Source organism: Trichosurus vulpecula, chromosome 1 (genome assembly GCF_011100635.1).
Source record: "Trichosurus vulpecula isolate mTriVul1 chromosome 1, mTriVul1.pri, whole genome shotgun sequence".
In the NCBI taxonomy this organism is placed as follows: Eukaryota; Metazoa; Chordata; class Mammalia; order Diprotodontia; family Phalangeridae; genus Trichosurus; species Trichosurus vulpecula.
The window spans coordinates 533,570,426-533,596,717 of record NC_050573.1 but is presented as its reverse complement, the minus strand read 5'-3'; the positions used below and the strand labels follow the sequence as shown (position 1 = coordinate 533,596,717).

The window sequence follows — 26,292 nt, the reverse complement described above, 5'->3', positions numbered from 1 at the left end:
CAAAAGGAGGTAGGGCGAGAGGACATAATCTGGTTCCGACCTATATTTCTTTCATTCTTTCTTAAAACTGATGCCCTTTATTTTTTCATCACATCCGCTTCTGGATATGCCCCTCCCTTCCCTTGTAACACACATTTTAAAAGAAGAAAAACAGCCACCCTGGCAAAAAAGCCACATCTGATGGTATATACAGCACCCCACACCCACAGTGCCCTACCTCTCTAATGAAAGAAGGAAGGCATATTTTCCCATCTCTTTTCTCAGGTGCCAAGCTTGATCACTATCACCAGAGATCATTCCGTTTTGATGTACCACTGCTATCACATACATTGTTTCGCTGGTTTTGCTGACATCACTCTGAACAGTTCATATGAGGTTGCTCTGAATTCTTCCCATACATTATTTCTTATGGCACAGTAATATTCAATTATATGTACATATTACAATTTATCTAGCTATTGCCCAATCAATGGGTTATTAATTTTTAATTTCTTTGCTCCATACCACCCCCCCCCCAACCCTATGAATATTTTGGTCTATGTAGTACCTTCAGTTCTAGCTTTGTCTTCCTGGACATACGCCTAGCAGCAGGATGTCTGAGACAAAGAATATGGCAGAAATTTGAATCTCTTTTTTTAGTCTAACTTATATTTTTAGCCCATTCACACGTTTTATGAACACAACAGTCTGACCAAATCAGAGTAGTTATCCCTTCCACATCACGGGGGTTAGGGGGATGATACCCCCTTGATCTAGAAATGTGTAAAATTGTTTGGCCCTCCCTTCATACCAGAGAAGAAGTTTGAATTTTTTCTTTTTCTTTTTTGGGGTATTTAGAGTACCTTGTTATAAAATTTGAGTTATCATACAATACTATACATATATTTCATATACTTTTGAACTTCTAAACTTTTTCCTGTGTTACCTGCTGGCCTTTGTGAATCATCTGCGGCTTCCACAAAACTCCCCAAATTCCTGTTTAATTTCTTATGCTGACCTCTGATATATAGAACTGCAGTGGGGACAGTTGCAACGTGGAAGGGACAAGCGTCCTCTCCTTTTCCCAGACATACTTTCCAGGCCCCATGTTTTTTGCCTGCACTGTTCTTAATGCTTGGCATACCCTCCCCTCATATCTATACTACTTGAAACCCAAGGTCCAATTCGAATGTCTTCTCCTATACTGAAGCCAGCAGTCTCTGACCCCCGTGGCCTCATCTTCCCCCTCTCTGAAGTTTCACAGAACCCTGGTTATACCCCTCTGACATATGTTCTGATCGGATCCAGCTCTCCCTCACCCAAATCAAAGTCAACCATAAGTCATGTCATCATCTCCCTGATGTCATGGTCCTCTTCGAAAGTGAAGGACAAACACAACAACATCCTGGTTATACTTCTTGGCGCCTTGTGTTGAGCTATCTATTCATTTTGTCTCCCCCACTTACTTAAGTTTTGTGAGAGCTTCACCAGTGACACAGGGACGACGATGCTGGCGTTCAATACCTCACAGGGTCGGTTGTGTGGAAGAAGGTGCTTTGTGAATAGTAATGAACTAATACGATCTTTGTATCACCTCAAGATCTAGTATAGGGCCCTGTATAGAACTGGATAATAACAGTGAAGACCACAGCGGACGTCTAAGGTTTGCAAAGCACTTCAAAGTCTTACGTGATTGCCACCAACAACTCACCGAGGCAGACGCATGTCATGTTCTTATTACCCACATGAGGAAAGTAAGAGGTGAAAAGACTTGACTCAAGTGGTAGGGCTAGGATGAGAACCCGGTTCCTTCCTTACTACCAAACCCACTATGTTTTTTATTTTTTTAAGCTAGATCCCGACAAAGGGGAGGGGGAAGGGAAGAAAGTGAAGAGAGTAGGGCAGATTTACCCAAGGGCATGCTGGCTTGCCTCCGCTATACAAACACTTGGTTACCATGCTCTCCCGGCTTGACATCAGCCGTTGTATCCTGGCCTCCTATTCTATTAAATTCCATTATAGTTACCCTTGCTGTAACAACACATCTTGTATCACTCAGAAGGCTTGGCTCGTGATCACCGTGATCTAAAGAGGGTGTGATATATAAGCTCCTTTTGCAAGAGTTAAGTATATTTCACTCCCCCACCCCCTCTCTTCTTTCTTTCTTTAAAACAAAACAAAACAACTCATAGTATTTCATGTCTGGGAAGGCTGTCAAAGCCCAGCCAAGCATTGTAACTGCCAAATCCTTTAAGAATCAGGTTGGCAGGACTGGCGAGGAACACGTGGTCAATTAGTGCTATTACTCAAGTCAGATCTTCAACCCCAGGAACTCCTGGTGGTAATTAATGTTTTTGTTTTTCTTTCGAGAAGGATTTGGGGACGTTCCTCCTTGGAGATGACCACAATTCATAGAGATGTCACAGCCTGGAGTACAAATTAACTCTATCTAAAGGCAATTACATCAGGCAAATGGAAAAATGAAATGGAACAGGCAGTAAAATGAGAGTTAACAGCACAATGGCCAGGCTTTGTTTTTATTAAAAACAAGGCCGACCCATTCAATTTCTGCCCATCCAGGTACATGATCTGACTGATTTGTGGTATACCCTCCCCCACTTCCCACTCCACTCCAGTGTTTGCACCGTAACCAAGCAACAAGTGTTGTGGAAAGCTGGAGAATGAGGAGATAAAACCAGAGACACTCCACAGCTCTGAGATCTCGTGCTGAACTCAGACAGGTTACTACCAAAAAAACAATTTATTACTCTCTTCTTGTGGGACATACAGATCCCAACAATATGCATACGATGCTGACAGTGATGGATTACAGCTGGCAGGGTAAAGGCTGTGTTCTGTATCCATTTCTGAAAACCAGCCCTTTGTAAAATTCTCTCTCTCTCTCTCTCTCTCTCTCTCTCTCTCCCAAGCTTCTAGGACTTTGGAGGCCTTTCTAAAGCCAAGGATTTGGATCTCTTTACATCACTTAAGGGTGATCATACCCCGATCCAGGAACATTTTAAAAACACAAAAGGACCATTCTTCCTATATCCCAGATAAGATCAAATCACTTAAAAAAGAGATCACCAGACATAACCAAAACTTGTATCTAGAAGCAGAAGTAATAGGTTTGAACAACAAAGCCATGTTTACCTTCTCCTGATAACCTGCCTGGGAGAAGGTCAGATACTGAAAGCTAGAAAAATACTCTCTGTTGCTTGTGCACGTACACACACACACACACACACACACACACACACACACACACACACACATTCACATGAGAGAAGAGAAGAACCATCCTTTCCTGGGGTTTGGGAAGACAACTTTTCTTCTGCTGATGGAGCTACAGAGACATTGGCTCGTCCCCTTTTAGGAAAGCAGCTGCAGGACTTGCCGGATTCTCTCACTCTTCTCTAGTAAACTTGAATCTTCAGGCTCTGCATTGTCCAATTTCTTCATGAGTGTTTCAGCTTTCTGCACCGTCACCTCTCGGGCTCTTCCTTTTAGACCCTCCAGGTAATCCAGCAGAATGGAGAAATGCTTATCGGGGACCTTTGATGGGGGAAGACAGATGGAAAATAAAAAAAAAACAGTGTAAATTAAAAAGAAAAATGATCTCCTATTTTAGATGGGGAAGGTAGAGGGGCAGAGGGAGAGGATGGCCTCAGTAGATGTGGACATTCAGAGGAAGAGAAGCAGATCACTAGCAGGGAACATCGTGTTCGCTACAAGTTGCAAGAGGGGCTTGAAGGTTCACTTGTTCTGGGAAAACATGCTAAGCTCGGGGAAATCAGCTGCTGCAGCTGAGTACATTCACATGCCTGGCGAATGACACTTCCAGACCACAAGCTCCCCAAGTCAGAGACACGGCGGCTTGAAGGCAGCCTTGCAAGCCGAGCAACACCTCATCAAACTTAACTCTGTGTGGCAGAACGTGATAATACCAGTTGTGGCTGAGGGCCGTGTGGCCATTCTGGACAGAGCTGTCGGTCATGTGCAGTGCTCACAGCCAGTCTGCAAAACAACTTAAATTCCAAGCCATATGGAAACCATTCCCAGATTACATCGAGGCCGGCTCCGTTACATATACTTAAGTATAACATGCCTGAAATGAACAATGCTTTAATGGCCCCCAGGCCTTCTGTTTCCCTTTTCCTTTTCCTTTATTTCTTCTTCCATCTTTTCGCTCTTTTCACAAATGGGTGAGAGGAGGGGTTTAAAAAAATGTTAGTTTGGTGCTCAGGAGGGGCCTATGCTGGCTTAGTCACTCAACACCAGAGCCAGAAATGGAACTGGATGGTTCTGAAAACTGTGGTTTTGTGATGGCGGACAATGTACAGAACAGAACAGGACAGTGGTGGGAGTGGATAGCATGCTGAATTTGGAGCGAGGAAGACTTGAGTTCAAATCCTGTCTCAGACACTTAGTAGCTGTGTGACCCTGGGCGAGATACTTAACACCTCTCCCAGCCTCAGTTTCTTCATTTGCAAAATGGGCATAAATAAAAGCACCTACATCATAAAGATTTGTGAGAATCCAATCAACTATTATCCTTAAAGTACTCCATGAATGCTAGCCACTACTGGCTCTTCTGTCTATCAGTGGAAACTGCCTTAGCATCTCTGATTTATTCTTTATACGGTAAGAGACTTTCAGGTTCTACACCACGTATGGTAGTTGACTTGGGGCTGTAGCGAGAGGCTGCATTAAGCCACTCTTCAGAAACGATCTCATACAGATTCTCTACTAAGTCTATTGGAATCACTAGTGATAGAAGCCCAAGCTTAAAATCAAGGTACTGGGAGGCATCATGAACAGTGGGATAGGACCCTGCTATCAAGGAGTGGTTAAGACGGACCAGTAAACGTGGGCAAAGGTTGGTATTCCTGGGCGTTCTTCGGCTAGTGGTGACAACAGGACCATGGAGAAGTCACAGTTTGGGCAAAAAGACCACTACAGAATTAAGAGACTGAGATGCCAAGAATATACTAGAGAACCAGAAACTGGAAATTCTAAAAAAAGGATGGTGGGAAAAATCAGCAGGGAGGGACAACAGTTGAACAGTTAGAATGAAAGAAATTACTGAGAAGAAAATGCAAACCTGTCAGCTTTGGGGCACCAGGTTGATATTTATGGATATATGAATTTTATTTACTTTACTATTTACTTCATTGTCTCTGTAGGGATTGTGTCTGCCTTGTGGATGCACACAGAAGACTAGGAAAAAGGGAGGAAACTTTAAAAAACGTCCCTCTGGTCTCCACCACATCTCTAACCCTGGGTACCTATAGCAACACTTTATAACACTGAAACCTGAGAGGGTCAGTGTGGCAAAAAAGAAATACACACACACACACACACACACACACACACACCCCACCCGCCCTGGATGGAATGTTTAGACTCAGCAGAACCTGTACGTTTTTGCAGCCTTGGAATAAACACCCGTAATTCCATCCCACTTTCTAGTTATCTGACTTTGGTTTTGGAATCCTACCTCATCCTGTGAAACCATATCGAATATTCCACCATTTGGAGGAGAAACTTTTGAAAACACAAACATACACACACACACACACACACTCAGGCAGGTGGTCTCTTTGTTCCTGTGCCCTTGTCTTGGACACACTAGGAAAGAACCACCATTGAGACACTGGCTCCATTTCCTCGTTGAGCTGGAGCTGGGTGAATTTACTGATCTGAAGTTGAGACCTCGCTTTACAGTCAGAACGATCCTGCTTGAGATTCTTGAGTTCATCCCAAGCCACTAATACTGGGACCATCAGGATCTGCATTAAATGTAGGCTGCTCAATACTTAAAAATGATGACTGCTTCAATCAATCAAAAAGCCACAGAATCTCATAGTGGGACGGCAGGTTCAGGCTTCCATCCCCACCCTTCTGCGCTGGTTTACCAAGCGTCTATTAGATTGCACCTCATGGTGCTAGAAGCCATGGGAGTAATAAGTCAAGTAGGAGCCCTGATCTCTACCCTTGAGGAATTCACTGAACAATAAGAAAGCTTAATTAGGTGCTAGACTGTAATTAGTGAATAAGGAATTCAGAGAAGCACAAGAACTGGGTGGATTGGAGCAGTCAAGGAAGGCTTCAGAGGCAGATCCTGATTTCAGACTCAACAAATTGTGAGAATTTCAAGAAGTATCTAGGGCACGGGCACAATGTTGATCATCAACACATACTTGCCATCGGGGGAAAAGAGACATTTCAGGCACAGGGACATTGAGAAAGTTCTGGAGGTGGCAATGAGCATGGTGTACAAGGCTGGGGAAGGCAGTGGTAGTTTATGCTGTATTTGTGGGTATGATGGCTTTCATCTTTTTCTTCCTGATCGATAAAGTCCTTTCGAATGCAGTTTTCCTAGCAACCTAGATCGATTTTGAGGACCTAGGGACAAGGGCAAGGGTAAAGAACAAAGCAGAGTGAAGGGGCGCTTGCTGGAGTTGGAACAAAGACCAGGATGACAATTATGGCTTAGGTCTTGCAATTCCAGGGACCAGACCTTCCACTTTCAATTACAATGATGTTCAAGGACCACTTGCATGAATACTGCCTGAGCCCATTAACCTGTGGCCAGATCACAGGGATATATCTGAAAATCACTTTTTGGGGGTGGGTTTAGCTTTCATAAAAGACAAGCAGGGCTGGTAAAGATGAAATATGTTTGTAGCCTAGCAATGCAAGGGCCTCAATTTCAAGTTCATTTTCTTGCAAGGAGTTTTGCAGAGAGGAAAATCTTTCATGGGGGTAAAAGTGGCAATCCTATATGTTTTCAACCCAGAGTTGAACAAGATCAAAAGCTCTATTTGTTTTTGAAGCAGCTGAATGTTCACTGTTGGAATGAAAGCAATCCATGGGCAAAGGTGGACAGAGAGGCCTGTTTGCTCCCTTCTGTCTCTCCCCACAAAGGAAAAGATGCTCTCAGTCACTGCCTAATTACCAAAGATCCCTGGGCCAGGAAAGATTTCAAAAATAAATTAAAAGGGCAAAGATCACACTTAATAGCAACTTAAAGGACAAGCAACTCTTGAGTTCAGAGTAAAGAAATCCTTGTAGAGAGCAAAGCACCAGTCACCATTTATTACCTCGGTTCCCAAGGTTATGCCCAAATAAAGGTGGTTAGGAAACTGTTTAGTAGGGTCTGAAACACCACATCTCTGACCTACCACAGGGAGAGTCACAGGACGTTTATTCCAAAGTGAAACAAATGCCTAAGGATTTGGTGCTTTGGTTTTTCTTCATTGGTTTTCCTTCACCTTTCTCATATACTCTAACTTTGTGTCTACCTGTGAGTACAGTCTGGCAATAGGAACCTAGGATCAGAGCCGTAAACCATGCTTAGCCCTTCTGAGACAGCACTCTAGGGTTGTTTTCCTGAGGGTCTGATGACATCCTTCTGGATTCCATCTGAATTTTTCAGGTCAAAATACACACCTGCTGAAGATAACATCAGAGGGCCCGACTACTAATTGTGTAACTTGATCTATGAAGTCTGTGTGAAGCACAGACTGGAGGTCAGGGTGACCGACCACTCGGTACAAATGCTCTCCCTGGAGGAAGGCCCACAACAACTTGCAAGATATTCATATATGCTGTCATACTATGAAGCGGGAAACATGTTAAAAAAAAAAAGACCAGAAGTAAATGAAGGAAAGTAAATACGAAAGAAAATACACACAGCTTAATTCAGCAGCAGAAAACACATGTGTTAGGTTTAAAAAGGTGGGAGAAAATGAAGTAATTTCATATAATCACGTTACTGTCTGTCGTGAAGCATTCAAAGGGTATTTTGGTGTTATTAGCATAAATCTGTGCATTTCCATTACCATGAGCTGCCATTTAAAAAATGTTTCCAAGTACTTAGGTCATACCTGATATTTATAAATGGGCTAGAATCTCTTTTGTGGGACTGGCTCAAATCATAAACATTGATTGGGTAAGGAAGTTGTACGGCAACAACATGGAAGAAAATGGACCCATGAAAACAGCAGCGCACAGCCACAAAAGCTAGAAGACCTAGTTGGCTCAAAATTAGATCCTTAAATCCTATACACATTTGGAAACACTGGAACTCTATTCCTGTTGTAAGCCCAGCTTCCTCAGTATCACTGGGAGAAACACCCAGTCAAATTTGGAAGCTGACACGGCCATTGTAACTGGCAAAGGCAGAGATTTTGGATCCTCTGAGAGTCTGTCTCAGCTGCTTCAGTTTCTGCTGTTTTATCTGGCTGTAAGTGTTAATCTAAGCACTGAGGAGGAGCTGAGCTGGGCTGGGCCAGGTGTCACTGAAGGAGTCATGGAACCAGGCAGAATTCGTAGTGTGCAGGTGTGAGAGTGGAAACAGAAGGAAGGAAACATTAAGTATCTAACATGCCAGGCACTGTGCTAAGCACTTTACAAATATTATCTCACTGGGTTCTCTCAACATCCTTGTGAGAAAGGTACTATTATCATCCTCATTTTACAGCTAAGGAAACTGAGGCAGACAGAGGTTGAGTGACACGCCCAGGATTACACACCTAGTAAATGTGTGAGGTTGGATTTGAACTTAGGTCTTCTTTGCTCTAGGCCTAGTGCTCCATCCACTGTGCCATCTAGCTGCCCATTAAGATCAGTTCTGACATACAAATGCCAACTTGGGACTTATTATCAAGTATTAATATCCAAACAATTTTAAGGGAAAGGAAAGTGATCTAGTGAGTAAAACTGGACTGGGAGGAAAGAGACCTGGATGGTAGTTCCTATAGTCTGTGTGACTTTAAGCAAATCCTTTTATCTCTTTGGGTCTCAAATTTCTTGTCTATAAAATGACGACACAGGACTAGCTGACCCTAGCTCACATTTCTATCGTACTTTAAGTTTTGCGGTGTGCCCTGATCCTCACAACGAGCCTATGAGGCACCCAGCAGATGAGGGAATAGGATCTCTGAATCCTCTCTGGTGTCCCAAGATTCTAATTGGAAAGCGAAAGATAAGAAATGTCTTCCAAGAAGTGTTTCCCCTCCCTCCGAGACTGAATGTTTATGAGTGCAGCCCTGTGGACCACAAGATGCTGGGAAGGACGGTACAGAGTAAAGAGCTCTGGATCTGGACTTGGCAGGTGGGTTCCAAGCTGTGTAGTGAACACACTAACACGTGAACCTCTCTCTGGGACTGAACGTCACCATCTATAAAATGGGCTGCGGTTGGATGAGATAATCTCGAAGGCCCCTTTTAACTCACAGATCCTATGCTAAGTTTTAAAAAGTCACACATTTGCTCTGCCCCACAGGTAGGATGCCACTATCTTACAGACGGGGCAGTGGGATTTTCCAAAGTCACGTGGACATGGTGCTGCCAAGTCCAAAACAAGGTCCTTCTCAGAGATCTACAAGAGCTAACCTGGGAGCCCAGTTTTGATACAAACCTTACTGCTGTCATACATGTGAAGCAGTAGCCAGGTCTGCCTTGTCTTCTGAAACTTCCATTCCTCACGCTTACTGGCCCAGCTGGGGAAAAAAAAACAGGCAAAGGAGAATCAGGTACTGATTTAAATTATGCACAGGAAGTATTGTTTACAAAAGATGGGAAGCAGACACATGCTGTTGCAGGAGGGAAGAGTTTGGCATGTCCTTCCTGGGAGACAAAGCCCCATTTATCTTGGGGGAATTTCCTATTGTTATGTTTTTGCCTGGTTTCTCCCCACCTAAATTTAACCAAGACAAAACAGTTCTTTGTGTAAGGTCCTAAAAACTAACAAGGACTAAGAAATACCTGGGTCCCACATATACTAAGATATTCAAAGCTGACCTCTTTGGAACAAAGAAGCGGCTTGGAGTAGTGGCTGGAGGACTGGTCTTGGAGTCAGTCAAAGTCGCATCTCTGACACACACTGGCTGTGTGACTCTGGGGAAGTCCCTTAATCTCTTAGCGACCCCAAGTAACTCTCTAAGACTAACCTGCTGAATATGTACCTAATTTGCACTGCTGGAAGGGATTTCCTCATCAGCTGCAGTCCTAGCCAAAGCACTGGAATAAAAGCAGGTGGTTGAACCAAAAGTGAATTCAGTAGGCAATGATGAATGTGAAGAATTCAGAGAAACATGGGAAGACTTGTATGAATTTAAGTAGAGTGAATTAAGCAGAACCAGAATAACGATATATAAGACGACTGTAATAATGTCGATGAAAATGAAAGGGCAATGATCAGTCTTGGTTCTGGAGAATCAAAAATGAAATATGGCTTCCCACTTTCCACAGAGAGGTGAGGAACACAGGGCCTGAAGGTGGTGTGTGTGTGTGTGTGTGTGTGTGTGTGTGTGTGTGTGTGTGTGCGCGTGCACGTACAGGAATATCTCATTTTATTGCGCTTCACAGATACGGCATTATTTTATAAAATGAAGGTCTGTGGCAGCAGTGTGTTGAGCGAGGCTATCGGTTCCATTTTCCTAACAGTATGCGCTAACATCATCTCTCTGTGTCATGTTGTGGCAATCCTCGCAATATTTCAAACTTTAAATTATTATTATTATATCTTTTATGGCGATCTGTGTTCAGTGATCTTTGATATTACTCTTGTAATTGTTTTGGGGCGCCATAAACCCCACCTATATAAGATAGTGAACTTAATCAATAAATGTTACGTGTGTTCTGACTGCTCCGCCGACTGCCCCGCCGACTGCCCCATTCCCCCGTCTCTCTCCCTCTCCCCAGGCCCCCTATTCCCTGAGACACAACAATATTGAAGAACAATATACAAACGTAGTTGATAAAACAGCAGCAGGGTCTGAGAGGACTGACTCCAATTTTGAAAGAAGTTCTGATGCAGTTAAAATGCTATCAAATAGCATCACATGGTACAGAGAAATCTCTCATGAAAGAAAGAGCCCATCAAAGCAGCAAATTTCACTGTTACCTTATTTTGGGAAATTGCCACAGCCACCCCAGCCTTAAGTGACTACCACCCTGACCAGTCAGCAGCCATCGACATCAAGGAAGGACCTTCCACCAGCAAAAAGGCTTGGATGATGGGTAGCATTACTTTTTAGCAATAAAGTATTTTTTAATCAAAGTATGTACATTAGGTTTTTTAGACATAATTTTACTGCACACTTAACAGACTACAGTATAGTGTAAATATAACTTGTATATATACTAGAAAACAAAAAAATTTGTGTGATTCACTTTATGGTGATAGTTGCTTTAGTGGTGGTCTGGAACTAAACAATATCTCTGAGGTATGCCTGTATAGCCTTCAGCATATAATAAATTATATGTGTGTGTATTATATACGCATATATATATATAGATATATACACACACACACACACACACACACATATATAGTTTTCTATCTAAAACATTTTTAAAAATTGATACAGTAACCAAGCCAGGTCAAGAATCATTTTCAAAAGAATTGCAAACTCTACATAACCACATAAAAACACATTCCAAATCACTAACAGAGAAATGCAAATTAAATTAACTCTGAGGTTTCACTTCCTAACATGCAAATTGGCAAAGATTTTCAAAAGATGGGAACTGTCAATATGTAGGAAGCCAGATATACTAATGCATTGTTGGTGGATCTGTGAAGTAGTCCAGCTACTCTGTATTTCAATTTGGAATGATATAAGAAAAGTGAGTAAACTCTCTCTTTGATTCAGTGATCCCACTTCTAGGCATATACTCCAAGGAAGCCAAAGACAGAAACAAAGGTTTAATCATATGCTAAAGTAGTCATAGCAGAACTCTACTTTGTAGCTGTTGTACCAGAAGCGAGTGAGTCACACCACAGAGTATAAGTTTTAAGTGGAGAATTTATTAGCCGGCGGCCATTGGGGTACGGCACCACAAATCAATGGCAATGTGTTGAGGCGAAAGGGCAGTTTATATAGGATATGGGGGTACAGAGTGGGGGGAGTGGGAACAAAGGTCCTGGCTGATCAAAAGATTCAGTCAGGTTATCGTACTAGTGGAATAATCTCATTTACATTCTTTGGTGGAGTTGCGGAGCCCCAGGGATATCTGCTGGAAAGGATCTGCCAGGTTATCCTTCAGTGGGATGGTTCTATCTATTGAGATTCCTTGGTGGAGTCATGGAGTCCCAGGGGGTTTGTTAAATGCCAAAGATATCTGAGTCCATTCTTTCTGGGAGTGCTTGTCAGTAGCTAGGGGTTTCTCAGGGGTTCCTAATTTTCCTTGTATTACATAGCAAAGAACTAGAAACAAAGAGAGGTTGTCTACTTACTGGGGAATGGTTGAAAAAAACCTAGATTATATAAATATAATGGAATACTGTTGTGTGGTTAAAAAATGCCAAATACTAGAAATTCAGAGAAACTTGGGAAGATTTATATGGACTGATATAGAATGAAATAAAAAGAACCAAGAGAATACTATACATAATGATTGCAACAATGCAAATGAAAAGATGGTCCAAAGGAAGTGGAACTCTGAGTAACTGAAACATCCATTAAAGTTTCAGAGAACAGATAATTATACATAATTTCTCACAGCAGAAATAGAAGGGACTAGTAGGATATTGTACATACTGTCAGGCAAGTTTAATGTATCAGATGTTTTGCTTAATTGTTTTTTATTTTTTTTTTCTGTAGGGATGGTTCTATCTGGTGAGGGGTGGGTGGGTAATGACTATGATGCAAAGACAAACAGCATAAAAAAATTTTTAAAAGAATCAAATAAAAAGAGAATGGAAGCATTTTTATAAGTTGCAAAGAACTAAAGAAATATAAGACATTATAAGAGTGCAATATCTGCAAGTATTTTAGACTTTGTGGCTCATTCAATTTGTAAAGTGCTGAGCAAAATTAAGACATCAGCACACAGAATACAAATGATTAATTTCCTCTTTCATATATGAAGATGTGAAGGCTAGGCTGTTCTTGGTAAGTTAAATACTTTCAAATTATCTCATTAGCATTTTTTGGAAAAAAATTAAATTTTTTTTATCTTATTGTTGTGTCCTTTTGTTTTTAAATTAAATGGAAGAAATTGTATTATATATCTCCCTCTGCCCTCCTCTACACAGCAAGCCATCCCCCATAATAAAGATTAAAAAGAAATAGAAAAAAGGCAGCTCAGTAAAATTAGCCAACACGTTGATTATGCCCAAAGGCAAATATAATATTCCACACTCATAGCTTCTGAACTCCGCATTTTCTCAACTTTTCTTCAGGCTGAACTTGGTCATTATAATTACATAGTGTTTAGTGCTGTGAGGTTTTTGTTTGTTTGGGTGTTGCTGTTCTTTCTGTTTACACTGGTGCACTTCCTGTGAATATTGTTTTCCTGCCTGGGCTTTCTTCACCGTGCACTGGTTAATATAACTTCCTATTCTCAACCAGAGTCTAAGTCCAAGACCAGGCCCAAGGCTGCACTGGGTACAGGACTCTCAGGAAGGTCAACTAAAAAGAACAGCAGGCTTGCTTATCATAATGGTGTGGTAACTGGGACATGTCCTTTGGCCACAACCACCATATCACTGTTCACAGGCTGGATTGGTTTTTGGACCTGGATAGGAAGAAAAACATTAAAGAAATCTTGGCAGCTGGAGGGGAGGTGAGGCACGTGGCTGGTGAGAAGATTCTCCAGCTGTTTCAGAGGCTGATGCTGGACTGCAATCTGTTTCTCTCCCCAAGAGGAAAAGCAGCTTGTATCCTGCAGATAGCACAAGAAAAGACCCAACCTGATCTGATGAATTTTTATCTTTGTGCTGAAAAAGAAAGGGACTTGGCTTGAGGTTACTGTTCTTTCTTTCTTTCTTGGTTTGTTTTTATAAACAAAAATCAATTATCTGCATTATTCATCAGATATGAATTCTTTTTTTTTTTACAGTGCAGTAATATCTCATACATTCACATACCACAATTTGTTTAGCCACTTCCCAATCAATGGATATCTAATCTGTTTCTAGTTCTTTGTTGCCTCAAAAAATGTTGTTATGAATATTTTGGGGGTATATGGGAACTTTCAGTATTTGACTGCATAATGAAGATATATGTAGCAGTTGGATTTCTACATCAAAGGGCATGGATATTTTAGTCCATTTTCAGCAAAGTTCCAAATTGTTTTCCATAATGGCTGGACCAATAAAAAACAACATGTCTGCCTTCGGCAGCCTCTCAATAAACATTTATTAAGAGCCTACTCTGTGCAACACACTTGGATGGATGTTGGGAATAGACAAAAACAAGACACTTCTTGCCTTCAAGAAGCTTCCATTCTACTGGAGGAATACAACCTATACACAGATAGTCCTGCCTCTGAGGCTTACCAGCTGTGTAAGCTGTGTCAGCTCCCTGGGCCATAGCTTCTTCATCTGAAAATAAGGGTGTTGGGCTAGATGGCCTCTCCAGTCCGAATTTTCAAGCTCTAATCTATGACACTATAATCCTAAGTAAATATAAGGTAGCAAGGAGAGAGAGAGAGACAGAGAGACAGAGAGAGACAGAGAAAGGCAGAGAGAGACAGACACAGAAAGACAGACACAGAGAGACAGGGACACAGAGACACAAAGAGAGACAGAGAGAGAGAGAGTGAGAGAGACAGAGAGAACCAACAACAGGAAAGGCTTTTTGTATGAGGAAGTGTTAGCTTTGGCTAAAGGGGAGGAAATGAATTGTTCTAAGAAGTATATGTGAGGGGGAAATGTTTTTCAGGCGTGGAGGGAGGTGGGAGATGAAGTGCTAAATTCAGGGAATTTCAGATGGCTGGAACATAGGGTGTGTGAAGGGGAGTAATGTGAAATAAATATGGAAAGGCAGAATGGAGATGATTGTTGAGAGCTCTAAGTAGTTTTATCCTGGAGGTAATAGGAAGCCATTGAGGATTTGTGAGCAGAAAGCAACACAGTTCAATTTGCACCTTGAGGCCACCTCTCTGTGCAGTGGTAAAGAAGCCACACTCTCTCATTCAGTCTCCCTTGAGGCCAGTAGTGCCTCCTATTGGTGATTCAGCTACCCAGAGATGAGGGTATTGGCTGTGGGCATGGAAGACAATAAACAAAAGAAGAATATTTCACACCTGTAGAGCATTTAAATCATTAAAGCATGTTCCCATGCACTATCTCTTGATTTTGGATTTTGGGTGCACTTGTGATTTCATTGGCATAGGGAATGCTGACTTCTCGTACTCCTGCAGATCACTCCTGCTCTGCAACTTCCAGGCTGAAGAGAGCTGCTTGGGCCACATGATGGTTAAGTGACTTGTCCAGGGTCACACAACCTATGCTAAATATGGAGACCTGAACCCAGGTCTTCTTACTGCCAAAGGCAGCTTTCTATCTCTAGACTATGCTGCTTTCTCATCTCATTTGGGAGCAATGTTAAAGTGGAAGACAAAAGGATCAAATTTATGCAGGATCCTCTAAGAGAGTTAGTAAGTATGTGTTAATAAGGTCTGTATTCTAGTCTCTGAGTTCTTCCATAAAAAAAGAAATGGTGCAAAACCCACAAAATAGAAAAGGGAAGCAGGGCTCTAGCTCACCACAGCCTGGATGGTGGCTGGGAAGGGTCTATCACACGGAGTTGGGAGCAGAGAGGAGCAGAGCCCAGCGTGGACCACGCCAGGACCAACCAGACCGGGAGCAGGGTAGAACAGGCGTAGAGCCCTGAATCAGTGAGCTGTGGCAGTTACCAGACTTCTCAACCCACAAATGCCAAAGACAACAGAGAAGGTTAGTGGGAAAAGCTACAGGGACAGAGTGAAAGGAGTTTGCCATAGGCCATGGCTCTGGGGGTGGTGGAGGTGGTGCAGCTCTGAGGCTGCTTCCAGAGCTACAGCTGAAGTTGCTTCTGGCCCCAGGCCCACCTGGTGGGAGGAATTAAGTGGCAGATTAGAGTGGGAGTGCAAAGCCTGCTTTGCCCTGCCTGGATCTGGGCCACAATCGTGGTTGCCGGTTCTTGGGGGAGAAGCAGTGCTGCTGTGGCAGAGCTTGCTGTGCAGAAGTTGCTCTGAAAATAGCAGTGCAGCCCCTCAAGTTTGGGACAAAGTACTCTTTACTCTACAAGCAGTCGTACCTTGACAAAAGGCTCAAGGGTCAAGTAGTTGGCTGAGAACATGAACAGGCAGCGAAAACACTTTCAGATTCAGACTCAGACTTTGGAATCTTTTTTTGGTGATAAAGAAGACCAAAACATACAGCCTAAAGAAGTCAACAAAGTCAAACAGCCTATATCAAAAGCCTGCAAGAAAAAATGTGAATTGGTCTCAGGCCATGGAAGAGCTCAAAAGGGATTTGGAAAAGCAAGTAAGAGAAGTAGAGAAAAAATTGGGAAGAGAAATGAGAATGATGCCAGAAAACCATGAAAAACAAGTCAATGACTTGCTAAAGGAGATCCAAAAAAAAAAATGAAGAAAATAACACCTCAAAAAATAGACTAACTCAGATGGCAAAAGAGCTCCAAAAAGCCAATGAGAAGAATGCCTTGAAAGGCAGAATTAGCCAAATGGAAAAGGAGGTCCAAAAGACCACTGAAGAAAATACTACCTTAAAAATTAGGTTGGAGCAAGGGGAGCTAGTGACTTTATGAGAAATCAAGATATCATAAAACAGAACCAAAGGAATGAAAAAATGGAAGACAACGTAAAATATCTCATTGACAAAACCCACTGACCTGGAAAATAGATCCAGGAGAGATAATTTAAAAATTATTGGACTACCTGAAAGCCATGATCAAAAAAAGAGCCTAGATATCATCTTTCAAGAAATGATCAAGGAGAACTGCCCAGATATTCTAGAGCCAGAGGGTAAAATAGAAATTGAAAGAATCTACTGATCACCTCCTGAAAGAGATCCCAAAAAGAAAACTCCTAGGAATATTGTTGCCAAATTCCAGAGCTCCCAGATCAAAGAGAAAATACTGCAAGCAGCCAGAAAGAAACAATTTGAGTATTGTGGAAACACAATCAGCATAACACAAGATCTAGCAGCTTCTACATTAAGGGATCGAAGGCTTGGAATATGATATGCTGGAGGTTAAAGGAGCTAGGATTAAAACCAAGAATCACCTACCCAGCAAAACTGAGTATCATGCTCCAAGGCAAAATACGGATTTTCAATAAAATAGAGGACTTTCAAGCTTTCTCAGTGAAAAGAACAGAGCTTAATAGAAAATGTGACTTTCAAACACAAGAATCAAGAGAAGCATGAAAAGGTAAACAAGAAAGAGAAATCATAAGGGACTTACTAAAGTTGAACTGTTTGTTTACATTCCTACATGGAAAGATGAGGTGTATAATTCATGAGACCTCAGTATTAGGGTAGCTGAAGGGAATATATATATATATATATATATATATACACACACACACACACACACACACATATAGACAGAGGGCACAGGGTGAGTTGAATAGGAAGGGATGATATCTAAAAAAATAAAATTAAGGGATGAGAGAGGAATATATTGAGAGAGGGAGAAAGGGAGAGATAGAATGGGATAAATTATCTTGCATAAAAGTGGCAAGAAAAAGCAGTTCTGTTGGGAGGGAAGAGGGGGCAGGTGAGGGGGAATGAGTGACTCTTGCCCTCATTGGATTTGACTTGAGGAGGGAATACCATACACACTCAATTGGGTATGTTACCCCACAGGAAAGAAGGAGGAAGGGGATAAAAAAGGCGGGGGATGATAGAAGGGAGGGCAGATAGGGGGAAGGAGGTAATCAAAAGCAAACACTTTCGAAAAGGGATAGGGTCAAGGGAGAAAATTGAATAAAGGGGGACTGGATAGGAGGGAGCAAAATATAGTTAGTCTTTCACAACTTGAGTATTGTGGAAGGGTTTTACACCATGATACAGGTGTGACCTATGTTGAATTGCTTGCCTTCTTAGGGAGGGTGGGTGGGGAGGGAAGAAGGGAGAGAATTTGGAACTCAAAGTTTTAAAAGATGTTTGAAAAAAGGTGTTTTTGCATGCAACTGGGAAATAAGATATACAGGCAATGGGGCATAGAAATCTATCTTGCTGTATAAGAAAGTAAGGGAAAAGGGGATGGGGGGGGAGTGGGATGACAGAAGGGAGGGCTGACTGGGGAACGGGGCAATCTTGGAGTGGGGGGGAGGGTACAAATAGGGAGAAAATTTGTAACTCAAAGTCTTGTGGAAATCAATGCTGAAAACTAAAAATATTAAATAATAATAATTAAAAAAGAAATGGTGGGGACAACAGTGAAGGAGACCATGTTCTTAGGAGGGTCAGACATGGAAGTACCAGATGTTACCCATGACCCTTTTCCCTCCTGAAGGAACCATATACATAATAACCCCTTAAGAAGCGGGCTATTCCTCCTCTACGAACAACAAATGTACTCCGTGTTGGTCTATGTGTTTTTGTGTGTGCAATGCTGAAAAAAAAAGCATGACATTCAATCTAGATATATGGAAATGGTGACACATATTAGAGATTGAGGCCTGGGGGGCAAAAGGATTTACTTTTCAGAGGAGTGAAATAGGCTTTTCTTTAAAAGTAGGTCCTGCTATCAGGACAAATGTTTGAATTAGGAAGAGGAAAAGAGGTGGGATAGAGAAAGAATGGGAAAGTGGGAGGATAATAAAGGAGAAAGAGAAAGAAGTAAGGTGAATATGGTTGAGTATGAAAAAATACTATCACTAATTTCAGCAGAGTACATCAGTGGGAATTCCCTTTCACATACAGATAGGATAAAATGGTCACTGAGGTCCCTTCCAGCTTTCAAATTCCATGGTTCTGTTACTGGTCTTGCGTACTGGCCTCATCTGTCATCTATCTCCCACCGAAATGCCTTAGCATCTGAAATTCCACGATTAGAGAACCATTGGGGGGGGGGGAAGGTCTACTTCTTTAGGATTCCTTTTAATTATTTTTTAATGCTAGAAGGACTAAAACATTGAATTTTCATTGTGTAATCAGTGGCATAAAACTTGTTTTCCTTGATAGGAGGGACTTTGGGGAACAGGGAAAACCTGGGAAGCCTGGAGGATTGTGAAAACAGAGAATGAGGGTGTTCAGTGGTGGGATAGTGAAGATAGAGGGAAATAACATCATAGGAAGGAGAGGTGAAAGAAAACTATATCCTTTAGAATTCTGTCTGACACTGGCCCTGCTTGGGAAATGAGAGACTGACTGTGGCTCTCACCTTTCCAGAGAATTTACCCTGATAATCCAAATCTGCTATAAGCTTAAAGCATGACTATGGACATAGCTTAAATAGCTTCAAGCATCCCAAAGCCAAACCACCCACATACTCAGGGTAGGTATTCCAAACCGGTCAAGCAAAAGTTCAAGTGTATCCAGGGAAAACAGAAAGAGCAGGCCACTACATTTCTGACTGGGATTCATTCTCTGAGGCCCCAGCAGAAAACCTGCCAGCACACAAAACCAAAAAAAAAAAAAACAAAAAAAAAAAAAACCAAAAAAAAAAAACCAAAAAAAAACCCCATTTATTTCAGCTTCGAGGATTTCCAGTCTCAGCAGTCAAACGGGCAACTGGCGGCAGGCCTACTTCAGAGCTTTCTCTGGGAAGACTCAGTGGAAATTTACCACAGAAAGTCCAAGATTCCAGAGGGAAGAAAATACTGTTAGTCATGAGTGTGTAACACACAATAGGAAGGAAAACATTCAGATCAGGAAGACCCCCAAAAGACTCTAAATCAAACCTACAACTTAAAAAGAAAGTCACTTGGTGACATCCTGGGCCAATCCAGGCAAATGAGTTCAAAGCATTAAAACAAATGTTAAAACTTGGACTAAAACCATCTGTGCTGGTATGCTGGCATGCTGGCATGGGTCATTAACCAAACGGATAATTTTTCAACCAAAGTTGGGAATCAGATATAAAAATAAAAGCCAAAGGGAAGAATTCAGATTCCTCAGATCCTACTAAACAACCTCTAAATCATCTGAAGCTCCAGTGATACGTTTCTTATAAGAAGAATAGTGCTGAGGAGGATTCCTTGACCTAATGTTATTATCTGGCAGAATGACTGACTACATGTGAGATACTCTATGCTCAGCTTGCTAGTAAATATGACTTGGCATCTGGAGAGCACAAAAAATGAACTAAAATTGAGGAAGGGAGGAGAACCGGCTAATCAACAAGAATATATAAAGCACTTACTACGTCTTAGGCACTGTGGATACAAAGACGAAATGGAAAGGTGTAAGGTCCCGGCCATCAGGGAGACAGCATGTATACACACATATTAAAAACAGAAATACAAAGGAAATGCCAGGTAATTGGGAGTGGAGGTAAGGTACTAGTAGTCACTAGGCAGATCAGGAGAGGTCTCATGGTAGAAGGAGATGCCTGAACTGAGTTTTAAGCAAACCTAGGGATTCTAAGACAGGAAGGTAGGTAAGGAGAAGGTGTAGTCCAGGCATAAAGGCAAGATGATGCAAATGCACACAGACAGGAGGAATATCCAGAAGGATGGTTTGCCTGGATCACAGGATGCATGTGGTGTGGAATGAGGTTAGAAAGGGAGGTTGGAGAAAAGTTGTGAAGGGCCAATTAGAGGAGCTTATTTTTGATTCTAGAGGCAATGGGAGCCACTGGAGTTCATTGGGCAGAAAAGTGACTGTTAGAACAGTCACTCTGACTGCTGTGTGGAGGGGAACTGCAGTGAGGAGAGACTTGAGATTGATGAGGAGGCTATTGCAATAGGCTAGGCAAGAGGTGATGATGGACTGAATGAGCGTGGTGCCTGTGGGAGTAGAGATAGGGAGATAAATGGAAGGGCTGTTTCGAAAGGAGTCTCATATTTGTGCCAACAGACCTCATCAGCACAGCAATGTCCTTGGAGACCAAGAGAGATGTATTGGCTATGAGAAGGCTGACAAAGACAAAGGTCAGGCAACAGGCTGATTCAGAAACAAATGAATACTTTAGGAAGATGCCAATAAAATCCTCCAAGTCTTTAAAATCCACATAGAATTGCATGAGGCTGCAGACAAACAAATATGATTGTGTCTGTTACCCTGGATGCACTCAGCTACATTGTTCTTTTCCTTTTCTTTGAATAATAACTTGCTTACTTTGAGAGATGCCTGAGAATTAAAAAAAAGGCATGATAAAGAGAAGACAGCATTGGACGTGTGGGAGCTGGTGTTAGAAAGGAGAATGTCATGGGTTAGGAAGTTCAGGGAAGGTATGATGAGCATCTGGGCTCTAACCTTCACTGTGTGCTTTTGGCTGGCATTGTATCTCTTCTTCCTCATGGTGTTCAGAAAGAAATTGCCTTGGGACAAATCACTATTCCACTTTTATTCTTTTACATTTATTATTCTGTGGACCACTACACATGTAGATAACATAATTGCTTTTTCCGTGGTTTAATAAAACTATCAGGATTTAAATGTGTAAGCTCATCCTTTGTAGGTTGACTGAAAGAAACACTGGTACAACTTCAGTAGCAAAATGGAGGATGAAGATGATTCCTCTTATTCACAGAGGAACTGGATTTCTTCTGCAATGTTTGAGAGTTTTTTGTTTCATATAGTTTGGAAGTATTTAGTAGGGCCACATTTACTACTGGAAACATTCTTAAGTTTTCATGGATCAGTGTTATATCTGGGTGCTTATGGGCTCAACAACACTTCAGTCTATGATAATGTTCTAGTCATTGTAATGCTTATTAGTTGAGTTCTCAAGGACATTTTAGAGGTCTATATTTGCAGCAGTGGGATTTCTCATTTGTTAATTCATCAAAGATAGTGAGCTTCTAAAATATAATTATGGACACCAGGCCTTATCTATTATATTCAGTTGGTGCTAACCTTTTACGATTTACAATTACGTATTACATGGTTTTTACCAATTCCTTTTATAATCTGCATTGACTGTTAAGCCTAATTTCCAAAGGATAACCTCCTTGTAATTTCTAGTGGTGATCGCCTGGTTCCAAATAGCTATACCCTTCTGTCTCCATGTACATGTTTGCATAACTCAGCTACTTGTCTGATCTTTATTTTGGTTAATATATTGTTGGCTAATTTCATTAGGATGTTGCCCATGGAGGGCCTTTTGATTCTACTCTTGGATCTTGGCCACTTCACAGGCTCCATCTGGAGGCAAACCACTTTTGACAAATATAATGGCTTGTACTTATGAACTTTTACTCCTGCTCAGTGGAGTTATGTTTGTTTGTTCCCAAAGTATTCCTGTAGGTTTCTGACTTGTTTATTATGTGCTTTGAGAAGGTCTACCAATCTTCTTCCTGCTTTTTGGTGAGGAAGTGTTAATCTGTCTTTTTTAAAAAAATTATTTTCTTTTCAATTCATGGAATAAAACAAGTTTTTCCATAACATAGAGCAATAAAAAAGATGATTGCACATGAAACTGCAAATCTACCATGTATAACTTGCTATTCCCTCCAAATATATATCAAGTTATCATGTAAATTTCTTTTTTTCCTTCCCTCTCTCCCACCCTAGAGATGGCTACCATTAGACACAAATAGGTATATACATATGTAAAATCATTCTATAAATACTGCTATTCATCAATTCTCTAGATGCAGATAGTGTCCTATGTTCTTTACTTTTAATTTGTGTATTTATAGTAGACAAAATGACTTAGTTGCTCAAAGTTGTTCTTAAGATATTTCTGTTGTATACAATGTTCTCTTAGTAGAAGTGTTAATATTTCTATAGTTTCCTTGGGGTGTGGGTGTGTATGAGTTTGTACAGTTTCCTTCCATCTACTCTGTGTATATACTGCCTGGATAAATGTATACATATATGTATATGTACATGTATGCGTATGCATACACCATATAGTTACTTTCCACCTATTTGGTGTGTATACACACATATGCTCATGTGTGTGTATATATATGCATGTATACATAGGTACATGTGTATAGCATATATGTACTGTATTGTGTATACATGCGTATAATATACACATATATGTATATGTGTGTAAACGCACATGTGACAGAGAGTATACATACACAGAGTACATGGAAGGTGGCCTATAGTAGGGAGGCTGGTATGATATAAACCACATGCCTGAGAAGGCATTCAGTAGAACATGAGATATAAGCTCAGTCTGGAAGGAAGTCAGGGAAAATAAGTGGTGGATATGAGAATAGAGATGAGCATTTCAGAAAAGAGTGAGAGAAGAGACAATGGAGGTACTGGCTGTAGATGGCTTTCTCAGGGAGTTGAGTTGAGAAAGGGAGGAAAGACATGGGATGATGGTAAGTGGGGGTGATCAGATCAAATTAATTTTTTTTTTAAGGATGGAGGAGAAGAGACATGGTCCCATTCCTGACAGGCAGCATGGAAAGAGCCAGGAGACTGAAGATATGAGAGAGGGAGGGGATAATAAATCTGCTGAAGAAGAAAGAAGGGGATATGATCAAGAGTGTATGACAGAACAGAACTTAAGGGAAGATTCTACATAGAACATCCAGGAGAAATACAAAGTAAATCTTAAAGACCAATTAGAAGGGACTCAATAAGGTTAAATCATTTACTTCTTCTATATGAAAATACCATAAATTCTATCAGGACTGTCATTTTTATTTGGATAGTTTGAAAGAAAGGCTTGGGTTGAGCTGAGTATGAAGGGGTGATTCTAAAAAAAGTAAAACTGCAGGGAGAGATAAAAAGGAGCAATTATCTCATATGAATGAAGCAAAAAGGGAAAAATTGATACAGAAGAAGAAGTAGGAGGATGATGAATAGTGCTGAAACCTTTCTCTCACCGCGAATGGGTTAAAGTGGAAACAACATATATATCTAGAAGAGTATAAAAGTCTTCTATATTCAGAAAGAAATAAGAGGGCACAGAGTTAGGGCAGGAATTAGGGAGGGACTCTTGGAGGGAAGGGGAGATTAAGGAATAGGAGAGCAAGGTAGCAGGCTGAAGTAAAGTAGAGGCATAAGGAGGGATAGGAATAGCGTAAGAAGGATAGTGAGGAAAAATAGAAAGAAGGAAAATATACAAGAAGTAATTATAGCTTAGAATGTGAATGGGTTGAATTTACCTATAAAATGGAAACTGATAGCAGATGAAAAATTTGAATTCAACAATATGTTGTTTTCAGGAAATGCTATTAAAAATGAGAGATACATACAAACATAGAAGAAAAGTGTTTCACAAATAACACACAGGAGGCACTGGAGCTTTTGAACTCCAGCCTCTAACAGGTTCACTTTTGAGCTGGTCAGACAGGAAAACAGCTTCAGAGGGGTTAATAATCTTACTTTATTCTAGTTTATTCTTCTCAATGGGTTGCTGATAATGTGAGCACCAACTCCCTAATCACTCTTCTCACGGGGCAGGTGAGAATATAGTAGGAACTATGACTCCTACGGAATCCCCTAAGCCTCAATGAGGGCCAACTGAGGCAAACACAGATTCCCCCCAAGCCTCGATGAGGGCCGATCAAGGCACATACAGCATTACACTGTCATATTCCCCTATGGGTTCCCTACTTACTGACCAGTGCCCACTTGCTTTATAGGGTGCAGACAAAGAAGGCATGTTGCCTGTAATAGACTCACAGATTAACTTTAGCAATATCATCATTCAGTGCAAGCACAGTAAAAATCACATTATGTCACCCCTATATTTCACTGCGCAACCGTGGTAGAGATGTTTACAAGTCATAGGCCTGGAAATATTATCTAAAACCTGGAAACTAAATATTGTCATGGCTACGGATCCTGGAAACTATCTCCTAAAAAGAATAACAACATCCTCCTTACTTACAAAAGGTCAGGAGCAGTATTTATTATATTAAAAAAGCAGGGATAGTAATCATGATTTCAGACAAAGTTAAAGCTAAAATAGATTTAATCAAAAGAGAAACATGGGAAACTATGTGTTAGCCATATTACTCAATATTATTTCAGACCACTAAAAATAATTACAGTATAAAATACCTGAGTGTACACCTGCCAAAAACAGACACAGGAACAATATGAATATAAACATAAAATACTTTTTATACAATAAAGTTAGATCTAAAAAACTGAATATTTATTGCTTATGGGTAGGTAAAGCCAATATAATTTTAAAAGATGACAATTTTACCTAACAAATCTATTTATGTAATGCCATCCTAATTAAATTACTAAAAAATTTTCTTACTGAGTTAGAAAAAATAATAACAAAGTTTATTTAGAGGGACAAAAGGTCAGGAACCTCAAAGAAACCAGGGGGAAAAAGACATAAAAGAAGCAGATCCAGTAGTATCAGACTTTAAACCATATTATAAGGCGAGAGCATTGTTAAATTGTAAAATGGATAATTTTGATTATTTTAAATTAAAATTTTCTTATATAAATAAAACCTATACAGTCAAGAATAGAAGGAATGCAGAAAATTGGGAAAAAACTTTCATAGATGATGTCTCAGACAGAATGGGATTGGGCTGCACCATTGCCGTGGTATAGGAAATGATGAGCTGGTTGAGTTCAAAAAACATGGAAAGACTTAGACATATGAAAGAAGATGCTATCACCCTTCAGAGAAACAGATGACAAACAGAAATAAGCACAGTACAATCTTACATATATGTGTATGAGTGCATATATGTATGCTTATAGATCTCTCTATATATGTATAACATGTATATAGACATGTGTGTACATATGTATATTATATAGACATATACATATCCATGCTTAACTGTAGCCTTCTTGGGGGGGGGGGGCGGGGAGGGAAGGAGGAGGAAAGAAATAAAGTAAAAAGTGCATAGTATAGAACAAAAGAAAACCTACAAGGAAGCAAAGAAAAGCTGGATAGCTTTGAAAACAACGACTAGTATTTATTACATACATTTTCTTAAAATGGGAATTTATTGCTTTATATTGTACTCATTTTCTGCTCTGTACATGGCAATGATTTTTTTTTCCTTTTCTGATTTTGTACTATAAGTTTAAAATACATTTTACAACTTTTAAAAAAGGACATTTTAGTCTAAAAAAAAAAAAAAGAGTGCATGACAGGTTGGCCTCGGCAAGAATAGGCTCATCTCTTTAACTGATACCAGAGTTGAGGAGGTAGTAGAAGATTTCTGAGTGTTGTGGGATGGACAAAGTAAAGGAAAGGGGCCTTTTAATGAATAGCTTCCATTTTTTTTGGGGGGGGTGAAGTATGAGAAGAGGTCCTTAGCTGGGAGTTCAGGGAGGGGTACCAGGAAAGATATGAAGGTTTGGAACAGCCACTGTGGAGGGCAGAATCATGAATTAATTACAGAGAAGTAGAAGGATTTCCTTGCTTCTCTGTGGGCCCAGTTGAGATAAGATAATATAAATTGTAGTGGACCCATCAGTACAATTTTGTGATTTCTTTTAGC

The 26,292-nt window shown here is 40.7% G+C and overlaps 1 protein-coding gene across 1 annotated transcript in view; it reads right to left on the bottom strand.

Annotated features, from left to right (window-relative positions):
• Positions 1 to 2,704: 2,704 nt before the first annotated feature.
• C1H7orf50 (chromosome 1 C7orf50 homolog) overlaps positions 2,705 to 26,292 on the bottom strand; it is a 368,607-nt gene continuing 345,019 nt past the window's right edge. The window contains exons 6-7 of the mRNA XM_036748720.1: positions 9,407 to 9,488; positions 2,705 to 3,534 (exon numbers count right to left, since the gene is read on the bottom strand). Coding sequence (XP_036604615.1) covers positions 3,352 to 3,534; positions 9,407 to 9,488 — 265 coding nt within the window. The 3' untranslated portion in view covers positions 2,705 to 3,351. The remainder of the gene's footprint in view (positions 3,535 to 9,406; positions 9,489 to 26,292) is intronic.